The sequence below is a fragment of the Enoplosus armatus genome, chromosome 17 (assembly GCF_043641665.1).
Source record: "Enoplosus armatus isolate fEnoArm2 chromosome 17, fEnoArm2.hap1, whole genome shotgun sequence".
NCBI classification, from domain to species: Eukaryota; Metazoa; Chordata; class Actinopteri; order Centrarchiformes; family Enoplosidae; genus Enoplosus; species Enoplosus armatus.
Genome location: NC_092196.1, coordinates 7,654,440 through 7,668,555, shown reverse-complemented (window position 1 = coordinate 7,668,555; position 14,116 = coordinate 7,654,440). Strand labels below are relative to the sequence as shown.

Below are 14,116 nucleotides of genomic sequence, written 5' to 3'. Positions count from 1 at the left end.
ATTGGTTCCTTTTTCACCATCTTAAGTCAGTAACATAAGAATACAAACAACGGGTTAAAATCCTACATATTATACCTCAACTACGGCTTCACTACACTTCCTGTATGCTATGGTTAACATAAGATTCTCCGTTTTTTTCTTTTTTTTAATATATATAATTTTAGTATTTCAGTCTTAGAAATAAGTTTTTGGCAATTACCTTAACTATACATACACAGCAAATATGTACAAAATAAATTCCGTTGACTATAGATTCACAAAAAAAAGTATGGACCCTTTGGAAAGTCCAGGGGCTGTGTCCCAGTAAGACAAATCTCCCCACTTGTCTTCAACTTTTATCCTTCATGATCAGATGTTTCAGACAGGTTCCTATGAATGGAGTTGGTAGGAAGTAGGAGGCAATGAAACAATGTGAAGGAGACAAATCAGTGTGTTGGAACACTGCTCATGTCCTGTGTAATGGCTAGCGGGGAAAGACAAAGGAGGGTGGTGAAGGTATGTTCTCACTAAACACCGCAAGGAGCCTCCCGGGGCTTTTCTATTCAGAGCAGCGAATGAGTGATGAATGGCAAGGCGCATTTGCTGATCTGCGTTTGCATTGAGTAGATTTGACCTTCATGTAAATTAATCTGTCCAGCTGGCAAAAGTCAGATTACACTTTTCAAACTCGGCACTGCAGATCAAATATGAGTCATGGTGTATTTCTCACCTTAAATGTTTCCAGAAACAGATTTTAGAGGAAACTGAAAAACCACCCAACTCACAGTGGGTCTATCCAGTAAACTGTCAGCAGTGTTTCTGAGGCACTTGTCTGGAAAGAAAGTGTATTGTATGACCCGTCAACTGAACACACTGGGAGTCTGGAGAGTCCTCGCCACATTCAGTGAGAACGATGTACCATCAGGAAGAAGAAGAGTGTGTAAGGTGGACAAAAATGTGCTGCTGAAAGCTTTATTGGTGAATTGTCTGGTTATGAACCTCAGACTTGAAATTATTGTGGATTTGTGGTGGATGTCCTCGCCTCCAATGGTACTATAAAAGGGTTAGAAACAGAAAGTGTGCATGCATGTTTGTTGAAGAAAAGCAATTATGCATTTGTGTCCAAGTGTTCCTATTTATATATTGGAAAATCTGCGTGGCTGTGCGACAAGCCCTTCACATCTATTTGCGTTTCCTGAGCACCAGGTACATGAGGCCGCTGATGAGAGTCATGGGGAAGCTGATCCAAGCCAGGACATAGGAGGAGCCGTAGGTGCCTTCCTGAAGACTGGCCACATGGAAGCTCTTTTTCTGAGCCGTGTAGATGGACGCTGCAATCATCACACATAGAGCTGGGAGGAGGAGGAGGAGGAGGAGGAGGCAGGAAATTACACTCAATAGTTGATGAAGGAATATCATACAAGTAGTATTCAACCAGGTGTCTCCTGCAGCCACTTGGTGCAATGTAAAGGTAAAGTCTGACATTTTGGGAAATACACTTTCTGGCAGAAAGTTAGATGAGAAGATCGAGACCATTCTCATATCTGTCCATACAAAATACACACAGATGTTTAGCTTAGCTTAGCTTAGCATAAAGACTGGAAACAGGGGGAAACAGCTAGCCGGGCCCTGTCCAAAGGTAACAAAATCCACCTACCAGCACCTCTAAAGCTCACTAATTTCACCTGTTCTGGTTGGCAATGCCAATAAAGTGAACAATATATTTCATTTCAAGTCTTTTAGTTAAAATGCTGGATACCAAATAACACAAGGTGAGACGATGAGAGTGAAGGCTCTGCTATCTTTCCGTCAATGTGAGGAAAGTTAAAGATTACAGATGCAATTGGGCTGGGACTCAAGATAGTCTTGAGCTAAAAATGCACATCAAGTGTGAAAACAACTTAAGTATGCTGCACTTAAATCAGCAGACATCCCCACGTTTTGAAACTTTTGCTAATCTTGAATTGTAAAGTGTGAAGTATACCAATGCTCTCAAGTCGGATCTTGCATAAAGATCAGATCCTAAAAACGGAAATACCTTAAAATAAATTTTGCCTTGGCTTATCTTTAATTTCTAATGACCTTGGCTGATGTGCACACACAGGAGACAAACAAGTCGCTAATGGTTACTAACCGAAAACAACAGTCACAAAAGCTGCATTTAAAAGTTAGATGTGTGTGTGTGTGTGTGTGTGTGTGTGTGTGTGTGTGTGTGTGTGTGTGTGTGTGTGTGTGTGTGTCACTCACAGGCCAATAGCTGGATGATAGCGGTGAAAATGAATCTCTCTCCCTGTTGGAGCCTGAAGAGCTGAAGGATGAAGACGAAGAAGCTGACGCAACATAAAATGGTGGCCAGGATCATAGTGGCCTGGACGGCCTGCAGATAGGCTGAGGAAAGAGAAGAAAGGAGGAGTTATACACACAAACACAAACACAAACTTACACACACATAGGCTACATAGTTCTTACCTGCATGAACAGTATGGCTGTTCTCCACAGGATAGCAGGTGGAGTTACAGGAGTACCACAGGTCAGTGTGGATCACATTGCGCCCGACTGGCGACACCACCCACCACGCCTACATCAGGGAGGCACACAGAGGTGGTTAAAATGATGAAAATGTCCTGTGTCAAATGTATGACCACTCTTCGTTTATACTCACATTGTGAATGGTTGCAATGAAGAGGAGGATGGTTGCAACCAGATGGAAGAGGATGATGAAGGCTAAGATGATCAACATGGCTGCCCTTCAGTCTGGTTAACTTGTCTGCTGTTGTTGCCCGTTGGTGAGGCCAGTTAAATATCTCACAGGCTGCTTCAGTAGCCGGCGGCGTCTCTCACTGGCTGATTGTCAATGTGCAGAATGTACGTTTCAGCTTTTGGTGGATGACAGTCCTGCTGGATGCTTTCTTCTGTGTGTTAACGCTGGTTGTCACGCAGGCTGATAGTCAGGGGTGGATCAAGGTCCTTCACATGAAAGGAATCTGCTGGGAGCAACATACATGTAATACTTTAATAACACACACAAATACATGAAAGACGAATCCCTTGTGTGTCATCAGCATACATCAAACAGATAAAACCCAGTCCTACTTACTGTGCACATATAACCACAATTCATGGGAATCTGCAGAAAGCATATTATTTAGCAAATTGACTTTTCTGAATGTATTTTGTAGAAGTTTTGTACACTATATATAGTGTAAAGTAACATCAAGTAGAGTTCATATGAATTTACAGCAATTATTATATCTGTAACCAATTACCAAAATACAACATTTCTAAACAACTGTGAGAAATGCAGGGTTAAGGGTTCCCTCAAATTATAGAAAATGCTACTGAGATGTGAGATGAAGAGTCGTGTGTCTCTGTGTGTGTGTGTGTGTGTGTGTGTGTGTGTGTGTGTGTGTTTGAGAGCGTGTTTGTGAGTATGTGCAGTGGAGTGTGGTGTTTACTCTGCAGTGATTGAAGGCCTAAATCCTGACTATGTCTTGTTGATAGAAGCGAGGAGTCGACTGTTTACATCTTCCAATGGGCAGTCTGTGCTCTGTTCAGTCAGGGTGGACCAGAACATAACATGCTGTATTAGCATAGCAGCATTAGCACACAGTTTCATCCAATGGCGCCAAGAATGCCAGTGCATCGAGGTACTAAAAATGATGCATAAGAGGTCAAGGGTCACCCCCCACCCCCCACCCCTAAACCAGCTGCAGGAAAAATATAACACATTTTATTTTGTCATGGATTCATTTTTATGAGGTTTACATACTGTAAACGAACCAAATGCCAGCTTAGTCCTTTGTTTTTTTGCAGCACGACCTTGGCATTTGTAGCATTATAACACAAACTAAATGTCCAGAAGTGTTTGGCTTCTGACAACACTGTTGACAGTCATAACAGGTTTGAGTGTGACCCTCCGCCTAAGATATGATCGTCTACTGAAGCCTTGATTTTGTATGTCCACTTTTCTATTTCTGAACTTTTTTAGAGAATCAAGGGCTAAATTTGCTACGACGGTTATGTTCCTCTTTTTGTAGGGGTATCCAGTGTTTATTAGGAGGATAAATACATTTACTAGGAATAGTGTCTTGTGGGGGGAAATCCCATTAAAAATAGCAAAAACATCCAGAAACCCATTTGTTTGTTTATCCAGGAAAGGGTTTTGCTCAGCATCTAAAATGCTTTGTCAGCACCCTTCATACTGCTAAAAATAATCACACAAGACAAGATTCTGTAATCAAGGACATATTTCTGTCCATCAAAACACTTTCACCGCTTTAAAGACTTCTTTTGGTAAGCAGAGTTCAGACTACATCTCTGACACCCCCACACTTGCACTCTGCTCTCTGTGCATACACTGTATACATCAAACTGAGCCTAACTACCCTGTGGGGATAATGCACATAAAATTACGTATGTGCAGACATATACACATACACTACCACGGAAGTTCAGAAGCTGAGCAGGCAGCGACACAAACATGTTTAAAAGCACATGTTAGTGCAGGCAAACACACACACACACACACACACACACACACACACACACATATACATACACACAGAGCCAGACAGAAGAGGAATTAGCCCTCTCCGCCAAAATGGAGTCACAGTAAAAACAGCCTCTCCCCACCGACAGGAAGCAGGCCACAGTTTTTGTGTGTGTGAGCATGTGGCTGTGGGGTGTGCCAGAGGATAGGCCCTCCCTGTCTGCGTTGGGGGAAGGGGGAACAAGGGGGTAAATAGTAAAAACGGAGGTGGGGGAACATCAAAAGTAAGCTACACACTTTGATTGAGACATGGGGTTTGGGGTTTAGACAGGAATGTAAACAGCAACAGTTTTTCTGGCCAAATGTTCCTGATCATAATGCTCTGGGAATGAAACCAAAGGAGACAATAACCTGGAAACAAACATTTTAATTTGCACCTGAACCTTGTGAGAAAAACTATGAATATCGCACAAGTGGAGCTGAAAGTGGTCACATGTATGCCTGCATTTGATATGGCAAAAATATGTCTTTATGCCGGCCAATACATTTGCTATATGGTTTGTATGGCAGTTAGCATATGTTTTATACATATACTTTATTGTATTGTATACAGACCATATACAGCCACTTTACATTTTACAACATACATTACTCTTATAGCTTGTTTTATAAAGGATATGGTGTGTGAGTGACAGGTCACACTGGGTGGAAATGTGAGACACAAACTTATTTTTAGGACTGGCAACAGCATTTAAGAGGTCTGGCTTTTGTAGCCTCAGAGCTCTATATATTTCCCAGAAAATCGGCCATTTAAAACATTCTATAATAACTGTGTCTCTAGGGTGGCCAATCACACTTCTGGTTTGACCTTGAACATGGGTGATAGTGGGGAAAATGAAGCAGAAAGAGTTGGGAGGACAGGCAGGCCGGTGGTAGCGACCAACAACTGAATTCACCTCATCCATTACAAAGCATGTCCTTGGTATTTGAGTCTAATCTGACCTGCAGGAACATTCTTTGGAGCAGCAAATAATCTCCCAGACATGTACACACACACAGCTGGATCTGATTCCTTCTGCAGCTGCCTTCTCGTCTCAGCGAAGAGGAGAGGAAAGGGAGGAGGAGCGAGGGAGGAGACAGAGGGAAAAAAGACGGGAACCCCATTGGAGAGAAATGGAGGGAAGAGAGAAAAACAAAAACATGAGCGTAAACACACACACACACACACACACACACACACACACACACACACACACCCTGATGTACTCACACATACATATAATCTACACAAAACCGCAAGTATCTAGCCAAGAAACCATACAAAATGAGAGACTCACACACACAATTTGGGTGATTGAAGTTAATTCAAACTATGAAGACTGCAGACATAAAAGCCTGGTGACGACTGACAGAGCAGATACAGTATGTACCGCTTGTGCGTATTAAATGTATACATGCCCCCTTTGTGTGTGTGTTTGTATCATTACTTTGATTGTTCCAACTGTAATACTCTTTTATTTGTTATTGCCATTACTTATCATCTCTCGCTTTCGGGTGACAAAACTAAAGTTAACTTTGTATGGTGGGTGATGAACATTTCCTTTATCCATTACTTTGATTTGATTGAGCAAACAATATAACACTCCTTTTAAGATGTGATGTTAATTGTAATGTTAATTTTATGGAGTAATAAACAAAGCATTGTTTGTTGTTCATAATAAAAAATACACTCCCCTTTCTCTCTCATTCGCTGTCACTCATCAGACACACCCTTTTCAACAAACGCACTAACATTAACCTAAATGTGGAGCCCCGTATTCCCCAGGGATCCTCGGGAGCAGAGGTTTCACTCAGTGCTGATAGTAAGGGTTAGGGATACTCACCTCTGACAGCAGGCAACAGCTGCACACACACACACACACACACACACACACGTATCCACATGCATGCTGTATACATTAGCCTCGCTGGTCTGGTATGCATAACACTAATATCTCACAGGTCTTCATGCCTTATCTATCATAACAGACAATTGCACACACTGAGGGGTATTTCCCTCCGCTGCGGTGTGTCGATCAGCAGAACAAGTGAGTGACAGTCCTCTTCATCCAAGTTTGTGATAATCCTGTATTCATCATTCATCAGTCGGGTCATTAATAAACATACATTGTGTTTTGTTTGTACTTGATGTCACACTTTTCCTTTGTGTTTGACTTTCAGAAACTCTGGCACATGGCTAAGTGGATACAAAAAAAGACAGATAACAATACCGTGGTTTTGTGTAATCACATAGGTAGGCTGTCAGACTCCAGCTACCTCGCCTGACACAAACAGGCACAAATGCTGCCATTCCTCCTCTCCACTCAGCCTTATAATAGGAGGCTGGGGGACTCAGTGCAAGAGTGTGTGTGTGTGTGTGTGTGTGTGTGTGTGTGTGTGTGAGTGTGTGCCGACTGATTCCCTTGCCTGGTGGAAAATGCTGACTTTTAATGTCCTTTTTTTACTCTTTTCATAAAACACAAAGCCACAGACTTAACTGGGCCTCTGAATCTCACTCCCCCGTCTCTCTCACTGTCCCACTCTCTCTGTCTCTGTATCTCTCTCTTTCTGTCCTCGGCCACGGAAAAACTGATGGAGGAAGAGAGAAAGGCAAGAAGGCTTCCAGTTGAGCCCCTGTGAGTTTCTACAGTTGAGACTCAATATGCGACATTTCCTTCTCCAAACCCTCACTCTGGAACACATTAAGTCTTGAGTCCCTCATTTTGTTTAGCTTGAACCCTTATAATATATTCATAGCACCACTTTAAACTAATGCAACATTTCTTACTGACACACTTCGCTCTATATTGTTGTCAAAACAGCAACAAAATGTCTATTCCAAAAAAAAAAAACACTTTTGAGAATAGAAACCATAATTATTATTTTAGGTTGAGTTTTAGGTTAAGCATTCAGTACTCTGATGTATTTGCAAATGAGATAAAAACTGTTGATAACAAGCTGTTCTATAGGGAACAACAAGAAAAAAGCTACGGCTCATAAAAGTCTCCAATCTGTCCCTCTTCAAAAGAATTTCTTTTGCACGGTGGTTTTTAGGTGTGTCATGTGTTGACACTGAGCCGTATCCATAAAAACTGAGCAAACATCATTTGCTGATTATGACCAGGAGGTGCGGTTGAAAGCTCTGGAAAAAGGCAAGCAAGTGTACCTTGAGTTAAGACTAAATAATTTCCAAGGTCAAGAGTGAACCCTGATGCTCTCATTTTTGCTTTTTGTTTCCCCCAGGCATGGCCTTATAGTATCTGAACTGCATTCATTTGTGGTAAAGGGAACAACCTAGTCTGTGTGTGTTAGTATGTGCGTGTGTGTACACAACAACAACAGCCAAGCTAAGGCTTATTTTTAGAGAAAATACAAAAGGCACATCTTCCCTGGAGCGACACCAGCGACCAAACAAAGCTTTGTTTAGGAAGAGCACACAAAAACCTGTAGATGCACACAGGCACAACTGTACACACACACAGTTTGGTTTTAGGACGTATGAGGACTCCTCTAAGTGGCCGTGGAGCAAGTACAGAATTAGAAGTCTAACTAGATTGCCCAGTGCGACAGCGATAATCCTTCACATTGCGGATTTACATAATGTATCGAGGCCTTTAACAGACAGGAAGTGGCTGCTTATATGCTCTGAAACAACCTAGCAGCCTTGGAAGCTGAAAGCAAAACTGGATGAAAGATGCTAAGAAGACTTTGCTATTTGCACAACGTTAGCACTAGCAAGGCAGAAAACTTGACAGTTTGACCTGAGGGTGTCAGCAGATGATAAGCCATGTTGGCTGCGTTCCAATTCAACTACAATCCACAGACCAAATATTGTACAAACATGGCTGTCAAGAAATGCAGCCTTTTGACTGAATTTGGAGAACAAAACAAGTGAATCCCAAATGCATGATAGTTTTGGGATTTATCTTCAATACCAGTCAGTCTTGTCAGATTCAGCTCTACTTTGTCAAACATGGCTTACCTTCTTCAGTGTAAGCTTTTCAGACTTTGCTGTACTTAGGCTAAGCTGTGCTAAGGTAATAGTATCATATCTCATTTGCTTACAACTGACATGCAACACATCCAGTAAGGGTGGTTGAGGAAACACCACATGGGGCAACAGTGCAATACATCATCTCGTAAAGGTGACCAATCCAATTCCTGAATCCACTGGACTTGACATTCACATCCTAATATGACACTGTCACTTTATTTCTCACTATCTAGACTCCGCCGATGTCTAAAGAGGGTGGAGTACACTTTAAATTGAAATTGAACATGTGGAAGTTGGATTATGTACATATAAGTGCATACAAATGCTGTATTCACATCCCAAATTGACAACAACACTGTCGTCGCAAACAGAATTTGGTCATGAGACTGTTTCATTACTGGCAACACAAGTCTAATAACTCGGCATTTAAAATTAAATATTTTAGCTATGTTGAGTTCTGTTGAATACGAGGAGAGAATGGAGAATCTGCACGACATACACTGTTCTGTGCGATGAAGCGTACATTGCTGCAAAGGAGTACGGTATGTGTGTGTGTGTGTGTGTGTGTGTGTGTGTGGTGTGTGTGTGTGTGTGTGTGTGTGTACTACATGCCTCCTTCAGGAATCAGGAACCTAAAAAAGCAGACAAATGCACACACAGACACACACATGCACAGTTTTCCTGCTGGGTTTAAAGGTTTCCCTCTTCCCTCTGGCACAGGAATTCTTTCATGTTGGGCACTAACATGATTTTTAGTTGTGTGTGTGTGTGTGTGTGTGTGTGGATACATATTCACACACATTCCTGAAGTGACAGCGCTGAGTTATGACTCCCACATGGCAGAGAGAAACACCTGATAGAGAGGTGCTCTCAGTCACCTCACTCTTGTTGCCTGATCGCTGTCATCTGTCAGCACCTTTTAAAACCTCAAGCAGACCCCCCAACTAATCCTCCTCATATCAAATATCACACACCTCTCTCCTCCTGCTGCATTCGGTGTGACTGAAAATACTTTCCAATTAGCGGCGGCACTCAATTAAGCGAAGCACAACATGTGCAGCACTGTCCAAATACGTAACACTGTGCCTTCTTTAAAGCGTGAATCTGGTGGGGGAAAGCTGCCACATTACATGCTGTAAGTTTAAACTTTCATTCATTCATTTAGCTGTTCATCCGTCCATCCATTCATTCAGCTGCCTTTGTGGTTACCCAACACATTGCTCGACACATTTATATGTTTGATGACTGTGGGGTTTATTACATTGAATCAAAAGTTAGGAAAGAAGAGAAGAGATGTTCCGCAGTATTACTAAGACTGGCTTTCTCCAGTTACATTTTATAAAATAAAATGCCTGACCTTTTACTCTGAGCTGATGTAATGTAATATAAAAAGGATTTGGGGATTTTCATTTCTGGTTTTCATAAAGTTTCTCCTGTACATCTAGACCACCAGCGTCACAAGAACAATTGTTGAAATCAGTTTTGGAATGGATTACTCTAGAGCAACTTGAAGGGGTCCAGTTTAAGGTTTCATAATCTCGCTTCTTTTCTTTTTTTTACCTATCTCTGCCCTTTTTCCATGCATTGTGTGAAATAGTTTGTAACTGCATGTCAACGGGGGGATGCAAATTAGTTTCCAATAGATTGTTGTGTAATTGTAACCTTCCCATTTCGTATGACACTTCATCTTCAGACCACTGCCAAAATGGCTTTCCTCTGACTGCATTCTCCATCAGACCCCATGCAAACATTGTCTGATGAGGATGAGTCTCCATTCCTGCAGTCCAGTCCGAAAAGCCTCCTCTAACCTTGGAAAACCTGGACAAAGTTTTTAACCACAAGAGGGCGCCGCCACACGTGAAGGGAGAACGCAACAGTACAAAACTGCCTCATCAAAACTAAAATGCAGCTCAGTCAACAATGCAAGCCGATGCCATATTCAGCATTATAGTGCAAAGAAAGTACCTTACATTGGACCTTTAAACCTGGATCATCTGATTCTGTTCAGTTCAATAAGACACTTATATTCAATCATATAGTAAAAGCGCTCCAAAACTAAAAACAATGCTACACAAACACCAGTAAACTTCAAGAACAGAAGCAACTGCAGCAATGAAACAACATTTCAAGGCAATATATAATAAAGTCACTGCAAACTACAAAAATCCACAGAAATATCATTTGAATTTAGAGTCACCATATGGGCAGGCTCACAGATACCCAGCAGGCCTACCTTAAGTTCAGTGCGAGGTCTAATGAATAATACAGCAGATTCACTCGAAGGCCATTTGAGACTCACACACGCACACATTTCCTGTGTCCAACAGTTTACTTAACATTCATTCACTGCTTTCAGACGGATTCATTTTAACACACACACACACACACACACACACACACACACACGCACTTATCGGTGGCTGGCAACGCCCCTTTCATTTCCACCGTCTGAAAGTTGGAGTCACTCAGCAGAAGTTATGATCTGTGTAAAAATACCCACAGCGGCAAACACGACAGCAAGGGCTCCTCAAAAGTTCTCTACGATAAATTATCAAGAAAAAGGAACATATCCTACTTTCTAAAGAGGTACTACACAAATATCCAGACTGAGCACGAATTATTTTAGGGATATTTTATCTCACGGAGAAGTAAATAAGCAATAAACACTGAAGCTAAAAAATAAATTTTAAAAAGTCACCACAAACACACTTAGTCAATATAATAGAGTTGTTGGTGTATTAAAGAGGCATTTGACAACCACATTGGATTTGAACGGGACATGAATCCCACACAAAAAGGTTCCGTGCAGCATTCAAACAACACGCAAACTAAAAATACTACATCCACTTACCGAGTTTGGAGCGAGAAGGAGGCAGAGCCGTGAGGAGTTCCAGATGTGACTGTGTGTCTGTGAGAGAAGGGCAATTAGGGGGTAATGGATGAGAAAAGAAAACAGCCTCCAGACGCGACGGAGCGGCGGCTGCAGACCTCACTGCTAGTCCCCAACAAAAGTTAGTAACGCACGTTCTCTCGCGCGGCTGTCGTGAGCGCGCGTGAGGGGGGGGGGGGGGGGGGGGTCGAGAGCTGGAGCTGGGTGTGGTTTGGGATTTTGATATGCTGAGAGGTGTGCGCGCGCGTGTGTGTAGCAGTGACACGCGAGAGGATTGGTGACAAGAGTTTAAGGCTGGCGGGAAAAAACTATCTATAAAACAAAAAAGTGAGAGGGGAAGTTTAAAAGTCGGCGTTTCCTCACATGGCAGCCAGACTGAAAGAGAGAAAAGCAAACGGAGGGAAGCAGGGGTCAGACACAAGGAAATTAAAAAGATAAAAGGGGATGAAAAGAGGAAGCCATGAAGAATGGAAATAATAGTCAAAAAAGGGGGAGGAGATATGTGGATATTACAGGTCCAAGTGTTGGAGCAGTCACTTTCCTGTGTTTGTATATAACCCTTGACTTCCCTATTTGCGTTTTTATTGTAATCTTCTTCACTCGGGAATACTCCTTTTTTACTGTTGTAGTGTTTCTGCACCACACCTCCTGGAACAGGCTGGGCCGCACTGGGAGATCAACTTGGACTTTCTATTGATAAAGTTTGGATTGGAGTATGACGGCACTCTTTTCTTGGCACAGCTATCACAGCTCATTATAATTAAAAGCTTCTTCTTCCCAACTGCTGCCAGAAACACAAGACACGCCACTTCTTAGATTCCACACGGTTTTGCTTTCACGTCTACAACAAAAAGCAGTCATGAAAAGGCTTGAGCAATCAACAGTCAATGTACCTTTCATTGCCTTAGCTTTTCAGCAAAGCTCGACCCTCAGTCCTCTCCCCGTCCAGCTCCAACAGCTGTTGCTCTTCATTTCTTTTACAGCATTTTCTGCTGTCACTTTTTTACACACAAGAGCATATTTGGTCAGAGTGTTTGAGTGCTCCAGACTTTACAACGAGCCCAAGTGAATTATTCTCAGGTTTTCTTTTTTTACTGTATTGCAGCATGATTGTATTAATTTACAGCTGACGGTATAAAAGGTGTTCATACAATGTCACACCCACCTCTAAAGGCATATCAGCTTCAGGGCTGAGTCGACAAACAACTCTCCCATCAAGACTTGCCATTTGCAAATAACATACATCTGAAAAATCAACACTTAACTGAAACCTCAACAATTATCGAACACGCAAAAGCTTGCTGTGACCAGTTTTATACATGACTAAGTTTATATTATGACCTCAGGACGTCAGGTTCTTTGTTTGTCCCCTGTGGTCCGATGTTGCCATCGTGACGGGACAGGATTCTTTAGTGGGGTCATATGGAGACAGTTAGTAAGACAGGCACGAGGTAATGAAGAGGGCATTGTCAAGTTTTGCTACGTAGCACATAATTCTTTGCATTTTCCAGGCGGCCACAACACGGGACTGCCATCACTGCTGGAATGAGTGTGACTCCATCCATCCAGCCTGATGTAAAAAGCTTTAAATCTTTACATCACGAACAATTAATCATATTTTAGACATAAAACTGATTAGTGGCGTGCACAGACTCTGCATATGTGCAGGAGTGAGATTTGCAGTGGCCAGTCAGTGGGAGCGCTTGGGCTGCCCAGGTGACCCTCTGATGTGACATATTAAAGCACAGAAATATGCTCATTAAAGTCTCACTAAAGTTGTTTTTGTTTGTTTTTTAACAAAGAAATCATTAATTTTATCCAAAAAGAAGAAAAAGAAAAAAGTTTTTATGTTTCTCCATGGGGCATTTCAACTTTAGTTTCTGACTGATGCTGTTGGTATTGGTCATTTCATTGGTGCAATATCTGCGTGGGCGGGAACTATAAATAGTTTGTGATCAATTTGAGCAATCGCAACATAACTGTGCACATTTGTTACACCGTGTCTTGAATCACAGAGTTAACGTACGGCGTGCTGAGGTTACAGTTTGGTTATTTGCCGTCACCACAAAAGACTAAAAGCTAATGCTAGTAACATGAATGGAAAGACACATTAAGTGGGACTTAGCAAGCTACACTGACTATCTCCAACTAGTCTAGCTTCCACTTCCTCAGCATGATGGGTCGTCCCAGATGTTGAAGAGCTAAAGCTACCTTGTTAAAAAAAGGTCTATGGCATGCTCCAGGCTGTAGTGCACCATGGAAGTTGCATCTCTTAGCAACACCGGCCATCAAAAGTCAGTCAGCTGCTGCTCTGGGAAACAGTCACCCAGAGGCTTGAAGCTTAGACACTGTTTCCAAAAAGTATGTCCAAAAAAGTTTTTATTCTCTATTGAAAAGTGGAAAAATGTGCACAATAGCTGTAGTATCATTATAGTTTACATTTCCTTATACAAAGAGTGATTAAAAGAACAAGAAGAGATTAAAAAAAGAACTGAAAAAGGACACTGACATTTGATGTTAGTTTTCACAGCTTTGCTCCAATGTTACATTCAAACACACTCAGATTTGTGTTAGACTTTGAACAGTCCATTAATTACTATGATACTGCCTGACCCCTCCTCGCATGCTCTCGTAGCAGACAGCAGGCAGGAAAGCTATCAGGACTCCGACTAGGACTTAGGAAGCCGTGGGACGCCCCGCTCGCATTGCTGTGTAAGAATAGCAG

The 14,116-nt window shown here is 42.0% G+C and overlaps 1 protein-coding gene across 2 annotated transcripts; it reads right to left on the bottom strand.

The window, feature by feature from the left end:
* emp2 (epithelial membrane protein 2) lies at nt 1-11,491 on the bottom strand. Of its 2 annotated transcripts, none has more exons than XM_070922892.1 (5): nt 11,353-11,491; nt 2,642-2,966; nt 2,449-2,557; nt 2,227-2,367; nt 1-1,331 (listed from the first exon to the last, which is right to left on the bottom strand). In XM_070922892.1, the coding sequence occupies exons 2-5, from the start codon at nt 2,717-2,719 to the stop codon at nt 1,162-1,164; spliced, it is 498 nt and encodes a 165-aa protein (XP_070778993.1). In that variant the 5' UTR covers nt 2,720-2,966; nt 11,353-11,491; the 3' UTR covers nt 1-1,161. The 2 variants fall into 2 exon arrangements, with proteins under 2 accessions (XP_070778993.1, XP_070778994.1); XM_070922893.1 differs by having other exon boundaries at nt 2,642-2,963.
* Between the last annotated feature and the right edge of the window lie 2,625 nt (nt 11,492-14,116).

Bases quoted from the DNA above. Each gene is read 5' to 3' on its own strand.
- emp2 (XM_070922892.1), bottom strand. From the start codon at position 2,719: ATGTTGATCATCTTAGCCTTCATCATCCTCTTCCATCTGGTTGCAACC. The intron at 2,558-2,641 runs GTGAGTATAAAC...TCCCTGATGTAG, and splicing joins TCATTGCAACCATTCACAAT to GCGTGGTGGGTGGTGTCGCC. The intron at 1,332-2,226 runs GTGAGTGACACA...TCCTCCTCCCAG, and splicing joins TATCATCCAGCTATTGGCCT to CTCTATGTGTGATGATTGCA.